The sequence below is a fragment of the Schistocerca cancellata genome, chromosome 12 (assembly GCF_023864275.1).
Source record: "Schistocerca cancellata isolate TAMUIC-IGC-003103 chromosome 12, iqSchCanc2.1, whole genome shotgun sequence".
Classification (NCBI taxonomy): Eukaryota; Metazoa; Arthropoda; class Insecta; order Orthoptera; family Acrididae; genus Schistocerca; species Schistocerca cancellata.
Window position 1 is genome coordinate 44,768,650 of NC_064637.1, and position 22,971 is coordinate 44,791,620.

Consider the following 22,971-nt stretch of genomic DNA (forward strand, 5'->3'; position numbering starts at 1 on the left):
CAGTTCAAATGTATAGTACAACCGACAGAAAAATATAAAAGTGAAAGGGGCACACTTCCCAGCTTTCAGAACTAGCAGTTTCTCCCTTGAAGAGAAGCATAGGTTGTGCACAGTGAAAAAGGAGGGGAAAATCATTCACATGTATCGAGGACGAGGGCCAACAAAAGTGAAAGGGGAGGTGTCAGAGAGAGCAGGTCAGACATGCTACGTTGCTAAGCACTCTGTCAGCTTCAGTCCAGATATGATAAGGACAGATTGACAAGTAATGATAGATTTGGAGAAAGAGAGAGAATAGTGTGACTGAGAATTAAGTCAGAAAAAAATTCATCTTCCTCTTTCCCTTAATCTATCTTTACTTCTCACTCTTTCCTTATCACGCTGCTGACAGAGTGATTATGTGTCTACCGTACTGAACCTACTCCCTCCAGCACCTCCCCCTTCACCTTTATAGACTCTTGTCATCACCACACAAGGCTCCTCCTTATTGGGAGGCTTGCCCTTCATTTTTCATCCTGCGAAACTATACTGCATAACTATAACTGCGTAACCGATAAGGAACTATTAGTTCTATTTGTTAAGTAGTGTGTCGCTTTTACTTTTACATCAGCACTGTTCTGAATGAAAGTCTCATCATTATTTCTACATGAATACTTTGTACTAAAAACATACACCATGGCATCGTGAACTATACATCTTGCACTATTTTTCAACATAGTTGCCGCTGACATTGAGACATTTGTCATATCTTGCAATCAGTTTGAAGAAACCGCTTTGGTAAAACTCGGTGCCCAGCGATGCAACTAATTGTCGCAATGACCCATCTCAGCATTGGTTTGGAAGGACATCCTGAAAGTGCGGCTTTCAATACAGGAAACAACTGAAAGTCCAATTGGGCAAGATCAGGACTGCAGACCGGCAACAAATCTGATTTTGTGTGAGACTTGCGCTGTGTGGTTTTGCATTGTCATTCAAGAGACAACGCCTTCACTAAAGGATTCATCTCTTTCGTCGAATGGCGGACCTGTGTTTGGTGAGGACTGGAGTAGCACCTTTTGTGCCCTAGAACACTGGGGCCATAACTTTTCCTGGGTAGGTTTTTTCCTCGCTGGTGAACTGGAATGCTTCCACATCGTTGAAGCATCCTTGGATTCAGGGGTAAAGTGGTGCACCCATGTGTCTCCATGTCTGTGATGATTCTGAATATGAACTTATTTCCCTCTCACGTGTACTGTGCACCAGGTGATGGAGGCTGGCTCCGATTCTTGCACTCTTGGTGATCTGGGATCAGCTTTCTCAGTACACATCTTTCAGACACTTTTTGGTAACCCAACACATCGTGGAGCATATGGTGGGCTTGAGCACAGCCAACAGGCAGCGTGGATGCTTCGCCTGACACTGTTATGTGCATGTCCACTGAAATCATGTCCTTCTACATCTACATGATTACTCTGCAATTCACATTTAAGTGCTTGGCAGAGGGTTCATTGCACCACAATCATACTATCTCTCTACCATTCCACTCCCGGACAGCGCGCGGGAAAAACGAACACCTAAACCTTTCTGTTCGAGCTCTGATTTCTCTTATTTTATTTTGATGATCATTCCTACCTATGTAGGTTGAGCTCAACAAAATATTTTCGCATTTGGAAGAGAAAGTTGTTGACTGAAATTTCGTAAATAGATCTCGCTGTGACGAAAAACGTCGTTGCTTTAATGGCTTCCATCCAATCTCGCGTATCATATCTGCCACACTCTCTCCCCTATTACGTGATAATACAAAACGAGCTGCCCTTTTTTGCACCCTTTCGATGTCCTCCGTCAATCCCACCTGGTAAGGATCGCACACCGCGCAGCAATATACTAACAGAGGACGAACGAGTGTAGTGTAAGCTGTCTCTTTAGTGGGCTAGTTGCATCTTCTAAGTGTCCTGCCAATGAAACGCAACCTTTGGCTCGCCTTCCCCACAATATTATCTATGTGGTCTTTCGAACTGAAGTTGTTCGTAATTTTTACACCCAGGTACTTAGTTGAATTGACAACCTTCAGAATTGTACTATTTATCGAGTAATCGAATTCCAACGGATTTCTTTTGGAACTCATGTGGATCACCTCACACTTTTCGTTATTTAGCGTCAACTGCCACCTGCCACACCATACAGCAATCTTTTCTAAATCACTTTGCAACTGATACAGATCTTCGGATGACCTTACTAGACGGTAAATTACGGCATCATCTGCGAACAACCTAAGAGAACTGCTCAGATTGTAACCCAGGTCATTTATATAGATCAGGAACAGCAGAGGTCCCAGGACGCTTCCCTGGGGAACACCTGATATCACTTCAGTTTTACTCGATGATTTGCCGTCTATTTCTATGAACTGCGATCTTCCTGACAGGAAATCACGAATCCAGTCGCACAACTGAGACGATACCCCATAGGCCCGCAGCTTGATTAGAAGTCGCTTGTGAGGAACAGTGTCAAAAGCTTTCCGGAAATCTAGTAATACGGAATCAACTTGAGATCCCCTGTCAATAGCGGCCATTACTTCGTGCGAATAAAGAGCTAGCTGCATTGCACAAGAACGATGTTTTCTGAAACCATGCTGATTAGGTATCAATAGATCGTTCCCTTCGAGGTGGTTCATAATGTTTGAATACAGTATATGCTCCATAACCCTACTGCAAACCGACGTCAATGATGTAGGTCTGTAGTTCGATGGATTACTCCTACTACCCTTCTTAAACACTGGTAGGTACAGATCTGTCGGTGAGCGAGCGGTTGTATATGATTGCTAAGTAGGGAGCTATTTTATCAGCGTAATCTTTTCATTTGTGGATGTGGAGGGATGTCCACTTCAACTTTCAACCTCCATGCTCTGCCTTCCTTCTCTGAACGTGACACACCAGCAACCAACTACTTCATCATATACGGACTATAGACATTCACAGATGATGGATACACTAGCTCGCCATTACGATTCATACCAGATAACATTCACACTTCCATTGGTGATCAAATTGTCACTACACTTGTGTCTACCATCCTGATGGGGCATGCCAGTCTGCTACTACTCTCTCTTCTCCCATTTTCTGAGCATGCATCATTACTCCTCCTCCTCTGGCCCGCCCCCCCTCTGTCGTTGAACCAGAAACAGCTGTGGGTTCACTATATGGCATGTATTTGTGTCACTTGGTGTACCATCTCTTTAAAATATAGTGATGAAACTTACTTTCAGGACATGTCTCATATTTGTCTTTCAACAGTGCTATACATTACAATGGTTTGAAAGTAAGCATTAGTGATCAATTCTTCCTTGTATTTTTTGACATATTGCTTACTTATAACATAATTAAAAATTGATTATTGTAAGATAACACATTGAATTAGCATTTATATACACTTTCCACTGTAACTGATGGAACATATGGACATAAGTTCCAAAATTAGAGATTTATGTGCTGTGCAGCATATTTTCTGGTGTTTCACAAAACTTGATTTTGATGTAACATTATTCCAAATTGACCTAACAATTTCCAAACATTTTATATCACATAATATTTGTTAAACAATATATAAATGGAACACTAGCAAATACCTCATGTGTGTTGCAGTGATTCAAAGAAATAAACTGTGCGTGTTTAAATTCTGTAGATTGAACTACTTTTGAAAATATAATATTTTTTGGTTTTATTATTGTAAATTTGAGTCTCATGGCCAAAGGCAACATCAGTTAACATGTTTATCTTAGACAGTTTGAGTATGAATAGAATGCAAAAGCCATTTAACCTAGCTGTTCTTATGATCTTCCTTGATATCTCCTGGGAGTCTAAATACACTTGGACTGGATGAGGAAGAGTTCTAGTGGTCCAGAAGTGTCAAGCTAAGCAGTGTATCGTAGCTCTGAAGTCCCAGGTATTTGACTACCATCCTCGAAGGAAAGTGGTATGGGCCTAATGCTATGAACATTGACAGATTTGCTTTGTCCCTTTAAAACTTCTTCTTCTTCTTCTTCTTCTGCACTTCAAGGCTTAGGTTCTTGTGTCTGTTCTGTCTTTACTTTTCACTGATATCTCATTCTGGATCTTCCTGCATCCTTTCTTTCTTCCTTTTGAATGGTGCAAGGTGGCCAGATGTGGGATTCTCTCTGCATTCATTCCTTGTAGGTGATGTTCCCATAACATTTTATTTTCTTCATCTCTTTATTAATATTGATATTATAAATATCTAGTTCATTCCTACTATCTTCATCTCATATACATTTTTCCCTGGTCACACCTCTCACTTTCCTAACACTGGTGCATTGGCATGTAAAAATTAAATTTTGTCATCTTCATGCCAATGCATCATACTTCTAGTCTTTGAGGTACTTGCCAGTTCATTCTACTATTTTAAGAAATATGCAATAACTTGTCTGTCGAGATATGAAGTTGGTAACATTAGTTACCAAAACTGGTTATAGAGAATAAAGGTTATTATTGTCTATCTTGACAAACAAGTTTATTTTCTCTAATATATTGTCATCGATCACCCCTTGCAGCTCAAAACGAGTAAACTGAAAAAGTGAAACAGGAGAGGTAACAAAACAGATCCTTGTGGCTACCCCATATAAATAGTTCAAGGTCCTATCATATGTTTTCCATATACATGTAGTAGCAACTGATCAGAGACAGAACATAACCTGTTCTGTAAATATGTGGAGTATGTCAACATAAAAGTTTTCTGGGTTTGGTACCACGTCATAATGCAAAAGCTACTGCTGCTATAGAAAAGCCAACGTTTCGGCCACGATTGCAGCGGCCTACTTCTGTGTTGAAACGTTAGCTTTTCTATAGCAGCAGTAGTTTTTACATTATGACGCAGTACCAACCCAGAAAACTTTTATGTTGACTGACTCTGGCCGCGGAAGCCTTCGCAATTATATGTGGAGTATGCATTATTCCTTCAGTTTTGTGGATAGCAGTGTTGCCGTTGTTGTCATTGTCATCTTCAATTGGTAGACTGATTTGATGCACCTCTCCATGCTAGTCTATTTTGTGCAAGTCTCTTCACCCCTGAATAATTACTGCAGCCTGCATCTATTTGAACTTCTAGTCTAGATAACAGGTTCAATTAGGTAAGAAGGAGAGTGCACAAATTTCTACATGTATGCCATAACCAGTTATAGCCATTCAATTGGATATTGTAGAGTTGACTAGTGGTGGTTAAGTCGATTGCTAGATTTCATCCACTTTCCCAAGTAGTCCCAGACATGTTTTGTGGAATTGAAAGCAGCCGATTTAGTGATGTGTGTGTTTCCACAGCTTAGTGGTCAGCACAGCAGAATGATGTCACATGACAGGCCAGAGTTCAGTTCCCAGCTCGGTCAAACTTGTCTGGAGATTGTCAAATAGGTGAATATACACTCCTGGAAATGGAAAAAAGAACACATTGACACCGGTGTGTCAGACCCACCATACTTGCTCCGGACACTGCGAGAGGGCTGTACAAGCAATGATCACACGCACGGCACAGCGGACACACCAGGAACCGCGGTGTTGGCCGTCGAATGGCGCTAGCTGCGCAGCATTTGTGCACCGCCGCCGTCAGTGTCAGCCAGTTTGCCGTGGCATACGGAGCTCCATCGCAGTCTTTAACACTGGTAGCATGCCGCGACAGCGTGGACGTGAACCGTATGTGCAGTTGACGGACTTTGAGCGAGGGCGTATAGTGGGCATGCGGGAGGCCGGGTGGACGTACCGCCGAATTGCTCAAGACGTGGGGCGTGAGGTCTCCACAGTACATCGATGTTGTCGCCAGTGGTCGGCGGAAGGTGCACGTGCCCGTCGACCTGGGACCGGACCGCAGCGACGCACGGATGCACGCCATGACCGTAGGATCCTACGCAGTGCCGTAGGGGACCGCACCGCCACTTCCCAGCAAATTAGGGACACTGTTGCTCCTGGGGTATCGGCGAGGACCATTCGCAACCGTCTCCATGAAGCTGGGCTACGGTCCCGCACACCGTTAGGCCGTCTTCCGCTCACGCCCCAACATCGTGCAGCCCGCCTCCAGTGGTGTCGCGACAGGCGTGAATGGAGGGACGAATGGAGACGTGTCGTCTTCAGCGATGAGAGTCGCTTCTGCCTTAGTGCCAATGATGGTCGTATGCGTGTTTGGCGCCGTGCAGGTGAGCGCCACAATCAGGACTGCATACGACCGAGGCACACAGGGCCAACACCCGGCATCATGGTGTGGGGAGCGATCTCCTACACTGGCCGTACACCACTGGTGATCGTCGAGGGGACACTGAATAGTGCACGGTACATCCAAACCGTCATCGAACCCATCGTTCTACCATTCCTAGACCGGCAAGGTAACTTGCTGTTCCAAGAGGACAATGGACGTCCGCATGTATCCCGTGCCACCCAACGTGCTCTAGAAGGTGTAAGTCAACTACCCTGGCCAGCAAGATCTCCGGATCTGTCCCCCATTGAGCATGTTTGGGACTGGATGAAGCGTCGTCCCACGCGGTCTGCACGTCCAGCACGAACGCTGGTCCAACTGAGGCGCCAGGTGGAAATGGCATGGCAAGCCGTTCCACAGGACTACATCCAGCATCTCTACGATCGTCTCCATGGGAGAATAGCAGCCTGCATTGCTGCGAAAGGTGGATATACACTGTACTATTGCCGACATTGTGCATGCTCTGTTGCCTGTGTCTATGTGCCTGTGGTTCTGTCAGTGTGATCATGTGATGTATCTGACCCCAGGAATGTGTCAATAAAGTTTCCCCTTCCTGGGACAATGAATTCACGGTGTTCTTATTTAAATTTCCAGGAGTGTATTAAACTGGAACTGCTAATATTTGCAGAATTAATACACTGCCAGTAGGAAACATTGTTGTGCACTTTTAATAAATTTATCATACACAAAACATCTAATCATGACTGTTGTGAACAAGTGCTGTCAGAACTGAAATCTAACAGACATTTTTACAATCTAACAGACATTTTTATTTAAGCTGGTCTAACAGTCTCTGTTAAGATATTCTCCTATAGAGTCAAAGAGTTGATAACAATAAATCTTTCACACTCTGTTTAAACCGAGCTTTATCTGAAACCAAGTTTCTAATGCTCACTGGCAATTTATTGAAAATGCGTGTTCCTGAATATTGGACCCCATTTTGGACCAAGTTAAGTGATTTTATGTCTTTAAGTAGATTGTTCTTATTCCTAGTACTGATATTATGTATTGATTTATTGGTTGGAAATAGAGATATGTTACTTTCAACAAATTTCACTAAGGAATAAATATACTGAGAAGCAGTGGTTAGAGGTTAGAATACGAAGTTCCTTGAGCAGGTTTCTACACAATGATCTCGAATTTATACCCCAAATAAATCTTACTACACACTTTTGCATGCTAAAACTTTTCCTTAATTTGACAAGTTACCCCAGAATATAATCCTGTATGACATAATACAATGAAAGTAATCAAACTATGCAAGTTTTTTTATATATTTATATCTCCTGTATCTGACATAATTCTCACTGCAGATACAGACTTTTTTGGCGCTTCAGCAGTTCTGTGGTATGTGCTTCACAACTAAAGTTATTATCGAGTTGTAATCCTAGAAATTTAACACTGTTAACTTCATTCTGCATGTCTTCGTACGTTATAGGCATGCTGGAAGGAAATCTCGTACAGGTTCTGAACTGCATATAGTGGGTCTTTTCAAAGTTTAATGACAGTGAACTAGCTTCAAACCAGTTATTAATTGGAGCAGGAAAGTGTGTGAGAGGGGCATTGTTAACAAGACTGCTATCATCTTCGCCTCCGAGAATATTAAAAAATGCAAAGACCGTACAAATCTGAGTAGGACTTCTGCTCTGAGTGTTCCATACAAATTTATTTATGTACATCCTGTAGATAGTTTTATCCATCCTGGGAATTGCGAAACTTGTCCATTTTTGCCTGTTATAAACATTGATACTAGCAAAATAACGGTCCCAGGAATCCCAAGACATTCAACAATGTTTAATTTAAAGCCTGGATTTTTTAATTTCACATTTTCTGTCGCTATTTTTCATTAATTTTTTTTGAAGTTAAGTTAACATGCTACACTAATTGGCAATTGCAGATTCTCTGACTTCATCTGCTCTCATCCCTATCCAGTTACCAGTAAGATTTAACAGAAGTCTCCAGAGAAGAAAATGGTACAGCCAGCGATAGGCCTATTATTGTTACACAGATATCAAATTGCTGTGTGGAATGCTTCAGTGGATATTTTAGGGGATGTTGGAAACTCATTCCAAACAATGGAATTGCAATCCTGCATCAGTTACCTGTATTACTTCACTTTGAAACATTACAGATGCTGTACGTGTCGTAGGCATAGACTGTCAGAGACAGTTTGCATCTACAATGAGCGCTGGTGTGGCATGGTAATCAGACAGCCTTACACCAATCACCACTAGATGGCAAAGTCATAATTTTCACTGTGGCAGGGGACTTCACTCCATCATAGCCAGCCAATTAGCACGAAATATTTGTATATGTTATATGTACAAATGTTTCTCATGAATCACTGTACCCTTCAGTGAAAACCATATAAAAATCCCTACAGTAGTTTCTGAGACTTTAGACAGATTATGAATGCAACGTAAGTTTGTAATGGCAAAAAATTATTTTTTGTGTTATATAATTGCAGATATAATAAGTCACAGCTGCAAAATACTAACGCGAATTCTTTACAGACGAATGAAAAAACTGGTAGAAGCCGACCTCGGGGAAGATCAGTTTGGATTCCGTAGAAATGTTGGAACACGTGAGGCAATACTGACCTTACGACTTATCTTGGAAGAAAGATTAAGAAAAGGCAAACCTACGTTTCTAGCATTTGTAGACTTAGAGAAAGCTTTTGACAATGTTGACTGGAATACTCTCTTTCAAATTCTGAAGGTGGCAGGGGTAAAATACAGGGAGCGGAAGGCTATTTACAATTTGTACAGAAACCAGATGGCAGTTATAAGAGTCGAGGGGCATGAAAGGGAAGCAGTGGTTGGGAAAGGAGTGAGACAGGGTTGTAGCCTCTCCCCGATGTTATTCAATCTGTATATTGAGCAAGCAGTAAAGGAAACAAAAGAAAAATTCGGAGTAAGTATTAAAATTCATGGAGAAGAAGTAAAAACTTTGAGGTTCGTCGATGACATCGTAATTCTGTCAGAGACAGCAAAGGACTTGGAAGAGCAGTTGAACGGAATGGACAGTGTCTTGAAAGGAGGATATAAGATGAACATCAACAAAAGCAAAACGAGGATAATGGAATGTAGTCAAATTAAGTCGGGTGATGCTGAGGGAATTAGATTAGGAAATGAGACACTAAAGTAGTAAAGGAGTTTTGCTATTTAGGGAGTAAAATAACCGATGATGGTCGAAGTAGAGAGGATATAAAATGTAGACTGGCAATGGCAAGGAAAGCGTTTCTCAAGAAGAGAAATTTGTTAACATCGAATATAGATTTAGGTGTCAGGAAGTCGTTTCTGAAAGTATTTGTATGGAGTGTAGCCATGTATGGAAGTGAGACATGGACGATAACTAGTTTGGACAAGAAGAGAATAGAAGCTTTCGAAATGTGGTGCTACAGAAGAATGCTGAAGATAAGGTGGGTAGATCACGTAACTAATGAGGAGGTATTGAATAGGATTGGGGAGAAGAGAATTTTGTGGCACAACTTGACTAGAAGAAGGGATCGGTTGGTAGGACATGTTCTGAGGCATCGAGGGATCACAAATTTAGCATTGGAGGGCAGCGTGGAGGGTAAAAATCGTAGAGGGAGACCAAGAGATCAATACACTAAGCAGATTCAGAAGGATGTAGGTTGCAGTAGGTACTGTGAGATGAAGAAGCTTGCACAGGATAGAGTAGCATGGAGAGCTGCATCAAACCAGTCTCAGGACTGAAGACCACAACAACAAACAACAATTGCAGATAAAAAATTTTGGATTTTTTCCTGTACTTTTCCTGTGAAACCCTGCTTCTTGCCGAATTTAATGATTCTAGACTAACGGAAGTACTTCGTAGGTTTTCATGAGAACGTTTGCGACTATCAAAATATGTGACATTAATTCCCATATCTTTTGATTGCATTGGCTTAGAAGCTCAATTTTGACACTACCAAGGGACTGTAGACCTTAATACATGATAAATTTCAACAGTATTTGTCTAGACATCCCTGAGAGAAATGGCTTTTAACAGTCAGGCAGACAGATGGACAGACAAACAGTGATCCTATAAGGGTTCTGTTTTTATCGATTGAGGTATAGAACCTGAAAAACAACATCTCGTTGTGTTCACAAAATTTTTTATATACATTCATCTCAGAAATTGCATCATCCAACATTTTTTAATTAAGCAGTATGTGACGCCTGTGATAACATTCCGCTTCAAAATATACTTTCTATACTCAAGACAAATGTATACTGAACTTCTACTCACTTCAAGTTGTTGTTCTTTTGGATCCTTTATGTCCCAGCCTCTGTGGTATTTGCCTGCTACAATCATGTAATCCTTAGGATTATTTGATTTTCCAAGACAGTGAGCAGCTGAAAAAACAATTTTCTTTAGTTGCACGACTTTTGTGAGATAACATAACATTGAAAACCTATAATCTGCTACTATTTTATTATTATTATTATCAAAATTACTATCATTGTTACAAGAAACTAGTGCTGATGCCGTTGTAATTCTGACAGACAGCAACGAACTTGGAAGAGAAGCTGAAAGAATGGACATTGTCTTGAAAGGAGATTATTGGAGGACATCAACAAAAACAAAACAAGGGTAATGGAATGTAGTCAAATTAAATCTGGTAATGCTCAGGGAATTTGATTAGGAAATGAGATGCTGAAAGTTGAAGACGAGTTTTGCTATTTGGCAGAAAAAATAACTGATAATGGCAAAAACAGATAGAATATACATTGTAGACTGTCAGCAGAAAAAAAAAGCATTTCTGAAGAAGAGAAATTTGTTAAGATCAGTCATAAGTTTAAATGTTAGAAATTCTTTCCTGATACCCTGAGTGGAGCTAGCCTTGTATGGAATTCAAACATGGATGATGATCAGCTCAGAAAAGGAAAGAATAGAAGATTTTGAAAGTCAGTGCTAAAGAAAACAGATGAAGATTATGAGACATGTCTATAAAATAAGGTCTACAACTTTTTTCACATAGAAACCAAGTTTATTGGCAATGAATGTCATGTTCATGATAAGACTGGCCTTTCAGATATTTTTTGATGTAGTTACAGTTGTGGTCATTGCAAGTTTGCATGTGGTGTGGCCCTTTTCATACACCCCTGTCACAGAACTCCCTTGCCATATTGTGCAGGTAACACTCAACTTCGTTTTCCAAACCATCATCTGTCTGCAAATACATTCCACCGAGGTGTAACTTCAACTCAGGAAACATAGGTACTAGGTACTATGTCTGGGCTGTAGGGGTGAGGATGCCCAATCAGAACTGGGCCAAGAGATTGACTGTTGCATAGGCAATATGGCAATGAGAGTTGTTGCAATGAAAACACACTCCCTTTGTCAGCATTCCCCTCCTCCAATTAGGAATGACATGGGTTGTTTCAAAGTCTCACAGTAGTGGGCAGCATTTATTGTTCTGCTGGTAGTTATAAACTATCACAACAATACGCGTTATTCTTCCCAGAACATTATCGCCACCACTTTGCCAGCAGACAATATTTGTTTGAACTTTCACGGCTTTGGCAAATTATAATGCCACCACTGACAAGGCTTTTCATTAATTTCAGGTGTCGTGTAGTGTAGTGTACCCAGGTTTCACCACCCATGACAACTGAACCCAAAAACTCCTTGCCCTCTTCTGCATAGCACTCCAGGAATCGTGGGCCACTTCATCACGTTGCCATTTATGGCATTTGGTCACCATTTTGTGGATCGACCTCACACACATGTTGTGATAATGCAAATGTTCAACCAATATCTTGTCAATCGTAGTCTGATGGACTTCAAGCATCCTTTCACACAGTTCATGAATCGTTTTACACCAATAGTCATACATTTCTGTCTCCACTTTTGGATTTGTTTCAGCCGAAACCAAAACCCAACCAGAATTCTGTCAATTGTGGATGTCTGTATGTTTGTTCTTGAACTCTCTCACTTCCACATGTTTTCAATGTCCATTCACTTTGGCCCATAGACTTTGCATAACTGACAACACATGTTAATGGGGGTAGTGCCCTCGGCACTCAAAAAACTAGATCACTGCAAGTAAATGGCACCTACAAGAGAAACTAGGGGAGAGCCATCGCAAACAGCTGCCCAGTCAAGACTGTGTGTTGCAGGAGTCTGAGATTGGGGGGATTTGAAGGGGGGGGGGGGGAGCCAAAACCGTTTTCCATGGTTCCAGTTTTTTGGTGACCTTACTTTATGGACGCACCTCATACATAGGTAGATTGCATAACTAATGAGGAGGTACTGAACAGAACTGGAGAGAAAAATTTACGGCATATCTTGACTAAGAGAAGGGATTGGTTATAGGATACATTCTAAGACATCAAGGATTGGTTTAGTATTGGAGGGAAGTTTTGGAAGTAAAAATTGTGGAGGGACACTAAGAGATGAATACAGTAAGAGCAGATTCAGACTGATGTAGTTTGAAGTAGTCATTTGGTGACAAAGAGGTTTCTACATCATGGAGCAGCATGGAAAGAGGTGCATAAAACCAGTCTTTGGACCAAGTACACAATAACTTCATGTAAGAGAAAGTAGTATATTGTCAGACATGACTCTTCTTGAAATGTAAGTTATATAAATTTCAACAATAAGTGTCGGCCGTTGTGGCCATGCGGTTCTAGGCCCTTCAGTCTGGAACCGCGTGACCGCTATGGTCACAGGTTCGAATCCTGCCTCGGGCATTGATGTGTGTGATGTCCTTAGTTAGGTTTAAGTAGTTCTAATTTCTAGGTGACTGAGGACCACAGATGTTAAGTCCCATAGTGCTCAGAGCCATTTTCAACTATAAGTTTCTCTGTGCAGCACAATGACACACTTGTGTGCTATTCACGCTGCCTGTCCTTCATCTTTGGGGCTCCAGTTGCAATAATGTGTTCACTATCCAGGGGAACATCTGGAATGTTTGTTGGTGGTGACGATTCCCAAACGTGGCAGGTGAGAGTGCTCACTGTCCCAGTGAGCGTAATGTGTGCTTCATCACTCCAGAAAATGTTCCAAGGCCAAATGTCCTTAACTCTTGCAAGAAACATAGGAGCAAAGTCTACTCAAATGTTTGCATCAAATGAAAAAAGTTGGTTAGTTCAAAATGGTTCAAATGGCTCTGAGCATTATGGGGCTTAACATCTATGGTCATCAGTCCCCTAGAACTTAGAACTACTTAAACCTAACTAACCTAAGGACATGACACACGTCCATGCCCGAGGCAGGATTCGAACCTGCGACCGTAGCAGTCGCGCGGCTCCGGACTGAGCGCCTAGAACCGCTAGACCACCGCGGCCGGCAGTTGGTTAGTAAAGAGAAGTTTGTATGGATTCCTTTTCATGATTGCAACCAGGGGAGATGCCATGACGTCACAAGCTTGAAGCCGACAGAAACCGAGCTCCGCCATTGCAGTTTGGTCAGAAGACTCGTTTCCGATTGTGCTACTGTGTAGAGCTGCTGAAGGTTTGTTTCATTTTAAAATGCCGGTTTGCGTTGTTTACGGGTGTACTAACCGTTGGAATAGTGCTACCAAGTTAAAAGGAATCACGTTCCATGCGTAAGTGGCCCCGTTCGTAAAATATTGTCGTTTATATTCGTGAGATGTGCGGCCTTGTTTACGTTTTGTGAAACTGTTTTCTTCTTATTTTATTTCAGATTTCCGATCAATGAAGCTCGTAGGGCTCTGTGGGTTCATATGCTTATTTTTCTTGACAAAGCACAAACGATGTTTGTATTTACAAATGAAATTTTGTATAAGTGTGTAAACGAGTAAGAAATATCATCCGGTATGTAAACTAGCATAGCTTTCGTGTTCTGCTTTCAGTTTACATCGACACAAATACAGTAAAAGGTGATTTGAGTTTGAAAAGAGCTTTGTACACTGTTATTTTTCGTCATTCGAAGTTCGTATCCAAAAGAAGCACTTAAGTTAACGAGATCAAATCAGTTGTATTGCTGGGGCAAAAACGCATTAACAACAAAACGAAAACACCTGAAAAAGCTATTCTGACGTTGTGTTATGCATGTAAACATTGTAACACTCATCATCTGAAATTATTTCGCAGACATAACGTTAAATATGAAGAACACGCAATTCTAACAAGAGCTCTGTCACTGTTTTGACCAATCAAACATGGCGGTCCACCGGCTTCAAACAGACGTACAGCAGACGGCCATAAGTGCCATCTCCCCTCCTTATACCTCCATGATTGCATCACTTTTTGAACGGTGGACCATTTATTGGTAGTTCAGCTCATGCACTGCCAGGAGATGGCATTTGTAGCCATGGCAACAATAACTTCTTCAACAATTTGTGGCACAATTCACTGTCAGCTTCTCGCCAGTTAATTCAAACTTCTGAATCATGTTCTCCAACTTGATGTGGATAGAGGGCCTTTCGTTATTCCTTTCACACATTGATGCTCACAAAGAACATCAGTACTGCTGCTGTTTTGATAAAAAAAAAGCTTTATGAGTAAAGCTCCATGCTGAATGTCTGCAATTGTTTCAACTCAACGTTGCCATACCAGTACCAGCTTCTAGGTCAAGACATGACCCTGACACTACTAACAATGCAAATCCTCCAACACAAAGTCTGGACAGTATTCCTATAAAGTTGGCTACCTGTACAGTAAATAGCTTTCCATGTACATTGGCGGAAGCAGCGAAAGTTTAATTGTAATGAACACATACAGGGTGTCCAGAAAAGGACTCCCTGATTTCAAAATTAAATATCTCGAAAACAAAGATCGGTAGAGGAATGCAGTAAACGGTATGTTTACTGTGAAAGCTGTAAGAAGTTTATACAGCAGTTTGAAATAATAGTTACAAAAGCTGCTAACAGATGGCGCTGTAATCGCCATACGTAATGCCTAGTATAAATAGTGATCCGAGTTCCACTATTGAAACGTGAAAGGAGGTTAGCGTACCGAAGGAAGAGATTAAAACCTTGTACTCCATTGAACAACGCGTTTTTCTGGTGCTAGAGTACCACAGGTTAGAAGAAAGTCCTACGGCAACAAGGCGAGGTTTTCAAGCACGATTTAATGTTCCAAAAGGTCTCGATGCGAAAACCATTCGTACTCTCTTCGCAAAATTTCAACGAACAGGCAGCGTAACTGATGATCTAGTGGGGCATGTTGGCCGCAAGCCTGAAAATATCGCCACAGTTTCTGGAATTATTCAGCGAAATCCAATGTCATCCGTCCGTAGAATTGCATCTGAGACTGGTTTGAAGCGTTCCAGCACGCTGAAAATACTGAGAAAGAGCCTACACATGTTTCCATTCAAAATTCAAACGCACCAGGCCATACCCGTACGAGCTGTCTAACAAAGGGTTGCCTTTGCTAATCAGATGCTCACAATGATTGATGGTGAAGGATTTGATGTTGGCTGCATCTGGTTTACAGATGAAGCACACTTCCACCTGAATGGATAAGTGAATAAGCAGAACTGGCGATTTTGGGGTTCCGAAAAGCCATATTGGTGTGAAGCGAAATCCCTGTATTCTCCTAATGTTACTGTGTGGGCTGCAGTATGCAGCAGAGGCATTATTGGCCCTTTTTTCATTCGAGAAACAGTCACTGGTGCACGTTACGTTGCAATTTTGGAACAATTTGTCGCCACACAGCAAGCGTTAGAGGATCGACCATGTACTGAAAGGTTTAAGCAAGATGGAGCCCGACCACATCGGACCGAACAAGTGTTTCGCTTTCTTGAGGAGTACTCCGGGAATCGAGTCATTGCTTTGGAATATCCCAAATTTACTGGTGCAGGCATGGATTGGCCTCCATATTCGGCGGATTTGACTCCCTGTGACTTTTTTTTGTGGGGCACAGTGAAAGACATGGTCTACCCGAAGCATCCCGCCACGCTGGACGAGCTTGAAACGGCGATCTCTGTGGCATGTGAATCCATTTCGGTTGAGACACTACGAAATGTGATGGCGAATTTCATTCTTCGTTTGCGCCACCTCTGGAGTGCCAATGGTGAACATTTTGAAAACATTGTGAAGTGATTGTTTGCAAAGATTGTTTTCATACGATTACTTCACTTATGTATGCTGATATGAGCTGTACAGCGTACAGCGCCATCTGTTAGCAGCTTTTGTAACTATTATTTCAAACTATTTTATAAACTTCTTACAGCTTTCACAATAAACATACCGTTTACTGCATTCCTCTATCGATCTTTGTTTTCGAGATATTTAATTTTGAAATCAGGGAGCCCTTTTCTGGACACCCTGTATAACAGAGTGTCATGGATCACATAATCAATATTTGGTATTTGTAGCTCAGCTGCAAGAAAGCTAATCAATATGTTTTAGAGCTTGTTTATGTGCCTGTCTCCTGCTCAGCTCTTCAACTACATTGTGGGTGATTGTCTGTGCTCTTTATTGTTGCTTATACTCTTTGTAGATTTGTGTAGACCGGGAGTTTACGAAGGTATGTCAAGACAATCAGGTAAGTTTGTTGGAACAAGAGAGGGATACTACAACAAAATGAGAGGCAAATACACAATAAGATGCAATAAACAGTAAGATTTACAAATCTCAGGTATTCAGAGGGGTAAAAAGGGAGTGAACAAATTATAGACTTACTGCCTTTAGAGAAGCTTGGGTGATACTATGTAATGCAATCCATAATACATTACCCTGAAGTAACACACACTATAGCAAATATTTAACTTGTAAATAACTCACCAGTTAGAACCAACTTTCTTTTTATAAGGGTTCCACTACATAGTTGTAAATATCCATCATTTTCATGTAAATATATTCCAACATGCCATGGAAATTCTGCAGCCAGTGAAGGCTTTCCATCAAGGAGATATGATTCGTCTGTTGGAATTGGTTTTACACACTCTGCAACATTTTTATAATCACACATTTGATTTTACTTTCTGCATTATTTTAGTATTTACATGTATGATGATAAAGATCAAGCTGACAAATTTATACTGGTGGCATAAAGTTTACAATTGTTATTTGCCAGACAAGTTCAAGCAATGTAGGCAAAATAAAGTGAATCTTCAGGAAGCATTATTTTACATCTACCTCCACATTAATACTATGGAAATCACTTTGAAGTGCAGGGAAGAGGATATTTTACAGTATGCTCATGATTCAGTAAAACAGTATGGTACATGAGCAGAGAACAAATAATTCACAAGTTGGTTAGTTCGGGCATTTACTTAATATTATTACAGGCTGGGTAACAGTTTTTTACTTTCATACATTAAAAGCTATACATATGATTCATAAATATAAATCTTGTCTTCCTCAGGTTTAGTAAACAATACCATTACAGAACACTATCATTTATCTGTACTGATCTTCCATAAAATGGGGATCTAATACTAATTGTTTTTTAACTCACTTTAAATTTTAAAAGAGATAATAGTGTTGGATATTAACTGAGCCCCTTGCCACAAGTAAGATAACATTTGCTGATTTCCAGAAACAATCTCTTGGTTTCTAGCAACATTATCTATCATTGTTCATTTCACCATGAGGACCATGAAGTCTATCACTTGTATTACTATCTTTCATTGACTATCCCATTATGTTATTGTTGCATGTTTCCATGTTTATGCATTCTCTTTCTATTAGCTCCTTTCATTATCCACTGAAGTGATAAAAGTCATGGGATAGTGATATGTATATATACATAGTGATGACAGTGGTATCTCGTACACAAGTTATAAAAGGACAGTGTGTTGGCAGAGTTGTCATTTTGCATTCTCAGGTCGCTATGTCAAAAAGGTTTCTGACGTGATTATGCCCACACAGCGGGAATCAAGAGACTTTAACGCGGAATGGTAGTTGGGACTAGGTGCATGGGGCAATCTCTTTTGGAAACTGTTAGGAAATTAAATATTCTGAGACCCATAGTGTCAAGAATGTGCTGATAATACCAAATTTCGGGCACTACCTCTCACCACGGACAACACAGTGGCTGACAGCCTTCACTTAATGACCATGAGCAGTGGTGTATGGGTAGAGCTGTCAGTGCTGACAGACAAGCAATGCTGCATGAAACAAACTCTGTGATCAATGTGGGACGTATGACGAACATATCCATTAGGATGGTGCATCAAAATTTGTCGTTAATTAGCTGTGGCAGCAGATGACTGACGTGAGTGCCTTTGCTGACAGCACGGCATCACCTGCAGCTCCTCTCCTGCGCTCGTGGCCATGTCTGTTGGATCCTGGATGACTGGAAAACTGTGGCCACAGCAGATGAGCCTCGATTTCAGTTGATAAGAGCTGATGGTAGGGTTCGGGTGTGGCACAGACCTCACAAAGCCACGGACCCATCTCGTGAACAAGGCACTACATCTACATCTACATTTATACTCCGCAAGCCACCCAACGGTGTGTGGCGGAGGGCACTTTACGTGCCACTGTCATTATCTCCCTTTCCTGTTCCAGTCGCGTATGGTTCGCGGGAAGAACGACTGTCTGAAAGCCTCTGTACGCGCTCTAATCTCTCTAATTTTACATTCGTGATCTCCTCGGGAGGTATAAGTAGGGGGAAGCAATATATTCGATACCTCATCCAGAAACGCACCCTATCGAAACCTGGCGAGCAAGCTACACCGCGATGCAGAGCGCCTCTCTTGCAGAGTCTGCCAGTTGAGTTTGTTAAACATCTCCGTAACGCTATCACGGTTACCAAATAACCCTGTGACGAAACGCGCCGCTCTTCTTTGGATCTTCTCTATCTCCTCCGTCAACTCGATCTGGTACGGATCCCACACTGATGAGCAATACTCAAGTATAGGTCGAACGAGTGTTTTGTAAGCCACCTCCTTTGTTGATGGACTACATTTTCTAAGGACTCTCCCAATGAATCTCAACCTGGTACCCGCCTTACCAACAATTAATTTTATATGATCATTCCACTTCAAATCGTTCCGCACGCATACTCCCAGATATTTTACAGAAGTAACTGCTACCAGTGTTTGTTCCGCTATCATATAATCATACAATAAAGGATCCTTCTTTCTATGTATTCGCAATACATTACATTTGTCTATGTTAAGGGTCAGTTGCCACTCCCTGCACCAAGTGCCTATCCGCTGCAGATCTTCCTGCATTTCGCTACAATTTTCTAATGCTGCAACTTCTCTGTTTATTACAGCATCATCCGCGAAAAGCCGCATGGAACTTCCGACACTATCTACTAGGTCATTTATATATATTGTGAAAAGCAATGGTCCCATAACACTCCCCTGTGGCACGCCAGAGGTTACTTTAATGTCTGTAGACGTCTCTCCGTTGATAACAACATGCTGTGTTCTGTTTGCTAAAAACTCTTCAATCCAGCCACACAGCTGGTCTGATATTCCGTAGGCTCTTACTTTGTTTATCAGGCGACAGTGCGGAACTGTATCGAACGCCTTCCGGAAGTCAAGAAAAATAGCATCTACCTGGGAGCCTGTATCTAATATTTTCTGGGTCTCATGAACAAATAAAGCGAGTTGGGTTTCACACGATCGCTGTTTCCGGAATCCATGTTGATTCCTACATAGTAGATTCTGAGTTTCCAAAAACGACATGATACTCGAGCAAAAGACATGTTCTAAAATTCTACAACAGATCGACGTCAGAGATATAGGTCTATAGTTTTGCGCATCTGCTCGACGACCCTTCTTGAAGACTGGGACTACCTGTGCTCTTTTCCAATCATTTGGAACCTTCTGTTCCTCGAGAGACTTGCGGTACACGGCTGTTAGAAGGGGGGCAAGTTCTTTCGCGTACTCTGTGTAGAATCGAATTGGTATCCCGTCAGATCCAGTGGACTTTCCTCTGTTGAGTGATTCCAGTTGCTTTTCTGTGCAAGCTGGTGATGGCTTCATAACGGTTACATGCGATTGACTGGTTCCTCTGGATATTTCTTTACTTGGAGACCGTTTGCAGCCATTCATCAATGTTATGTATCCAAACAACAATGTAATTTTTAGGGATGAAGTTGATGCATCATGTCACCACGCCACAATTGTTCATGACTGGTTTGAAGAAGACAGTGGACAATTTGAGCAAATGATTTGGCCTCCCAGATCACCAGTCATGAATCCCATCGAATATTTATGGGCCACCATAAAGAAGTCCTGCACCAGCAACACTTCTGCAATTGTGGATGACTATAGAGGTATCACCACTCAGTGTTTCTGCAGTAGGCTTCCAGCAAATTGTGGGGGCCATGCAGCCTCGAGTTGATGCACTATGTCAGGCGAAAGGGGGCTCCGACATGACACTAGGAGGTATCACATGACTTATGTCAGCTCAGTGTATATTGAACTATCTTATTTATTCATTGGCATGTCCATTTTGATGCTGCTGTTCACCTTCCATGTTTTCAAAGCAAGGAAGCAGAAGTTTATGTTTCACATTTTGTACAAAAAAGAAAATACACTCAAGATGAATTGAAAAATGCTGTCTCTTACTTACCTTGAGGATACTAAGCTGTAGTGTGTTGCTACTACTCCATCTGCTATACTTTCTGCTCCCAAGAATAATTTTTTTTTTTTTTTTGCTATTTCATTCTATATGTAATGCAGCTGCACACTTAATAGATAATATGTACAGTAATATAAAATTGTTCTTTATGAAAAATTCCATTTAAAGTCACAGTTTATTTGTTCATATTTACGTTGTAAATGTACTGTATTGTATGTTAACCAGTGGCCTAGAAACTATGGAGAGGCTCCGTCCCTGCCGCAGCCGCAGTGGTCCACAACCCCACGACGACTGCCGCAGTCCACTTCACCCCTCCAACACCCCACACAGAACCACTCTTTCAGGGTTATTCACATTTACTTTCCTTGTTAATTGACTTTACTAGAAGCCTATATAATTAAATGACTAACTGAGGTTATGACATCATTTAATCAGGAAACATTGTGCAGGAGTGGGAGCATAGGAGGTATTGCTACCACTCATTCAAAAGCAGACTTCCCAACTTTTTGAGAACATATTTTGAATTATCTGAAACTAATCAACTCATGAAATGATCAACATTAATAAAAGTTCAGGACTTCACAATTTGAACTGCCTATTTTGCTTTAACACCTACAAGATTCTGAAGTATGACAATGTATTTTTGTTGCTATATTTTTTTCTGAATGAAACAGCACCTCTCACTAATTAATTCAATCACAGACAGAGATTTTGTATAATTTGGGGTCATAACAAATTTATTCCAAGATGGATTTCATACATGTAAACAGGGGGTTTCTGACTCTCTCTCTCTTTCCAAGCATTAATCTCGACTGGTGGGGTCTGCTGGTCAATCGGATGTGGCATGTTAATTTGAAGGGGTGGCCGGATGCCCTTCGTGTCACCACCCCGTACCCCCCGGGAAGGGATTAGTGTACCCCAACTGTCTGCGCCTAGTGTAATCCATGGAATAGTGTGCAGATGTCTGCGATCTGCGTAACTGAGGCGGAACGTGGGGACCAGTCCGGAAGTCACCTAGTGGGATGTGGAAAACCGCCTAAAAACCACAACCACGCTGGCCGGCACACGAGCCCTCGTCATTAATCCGCCGGGCAAATTCGATCCGGGGCCGGCGCACCTACACGAGTCCAGCAAGCTGTGCGTTAGCAGTTTTAGCTACACTGGTGGGTAGGGGATTTCTGACTAAGGATGAATAATAATGTTCCATATATTTTATGTTTTACTACCACAAAACCTTTTTTTATAAACCAGATAATAGTAAAACTGTAGAGTACATGCAGTATAGTAAAGTCTACCCTAGCCAATTTTCAAAACATTATGTAGTTTCAGAAGTCACATAATCTTATGCCTGTCTTTAAATAGTCAATGTCCCACAAAGTCACCTGTCACTAACCAATGAGCAACCAGGTAAGATCTCTATGTAGGGCCATTACAGTCCCATCTACATCTACATCCATACTCCGCAAGCCACCTGACGATGTGTGGCGGAGGGTACCTTGAGTACCTCTATCGGTTCTCCCTTCTATTCCAGTCTCGTATTGTTCGTGGAAATAAGGATTGTCGGTATGCCTCTGTGTGGGCTCTAATCTCTCTGATTTTATCCTCATGGTCTCTTCGCGAGATATACGTAGGAGGGAGCAATACACTGCTTAACTCTTCGGTGAAGGTATGTTCTCGAAACTTCAACAAAAGCCCATACCGAGCTACTGAGCGTCTCTCCTGCAGAGTCTTCCACTGAAGTTTATCTATAATATCCGTAACGCTTTCGCGATTACTAAATGATCCTGTAACGAAGCGCGCTGCTCTCCGTTGGATCTTCTCTATGTCTTGTATCAACCGTATCTGGTACGGATCCCACACTGCTGAGCAGTATTCAAGCAGTGGGCGAACAAGCGTACTGTAACCTACTTCCTTTCTTTTCGGATTGCATTTCCTTAGGATTCTTCCAATGAATCTCAGTCTGGGATCTGCTTTACTGACGATCAACATTATATGATCATTCCATTTTAAATCACTCCCAATTTATGGTATTAACTGCTTCCAGTTGCTGACCTACTATTTTGTAGCTAAATGATAAAGGATCTATCTTTCTGTGTATTCGCAGCACATTACACTTGTCTACGTTGAGATTCAATTGCCATTCCCTGCACCATGCGTCAATTCGCTGCAGATCCTCCTGCATTTCAGTACAATTTTCCATTGTTACAACCTCTCGATACACCACAGCATCATCTGCAAAAAGCCTCAGTGAACTTCCGATGTCATCCACCAGGTCATTTATG

General features: G+C 41.5%; 1 protein-coding gene across 1 annotated transcript in view; it reads right to left on the reverse strand.

Annotated features, from left to right (window-relative positions):
• LOC126109751 (clotting factor C-like) overlaps positions 1-22,971 on the reverse strand; it is a 39,718-nt gene that overhangs the window by 3,203 nt on the left and 13,544 nt on the right. The window contains exons 2-3 of the mRNA XM_049914802.1: positions 16,928-17,089; positions 10,480-10,586 (exon numbers count right to left, since the gene is read on the reverse strand). Of these exons, the coding sequence (XP_049770759.1) occupies positions 10,480-10,586; positions 16,928-17,089 (269 nt within the window). The remainder of the gene's footprint in view (positions 1-10,479; positions 10,587-16,927; positions 17,090-22,971) is intronic.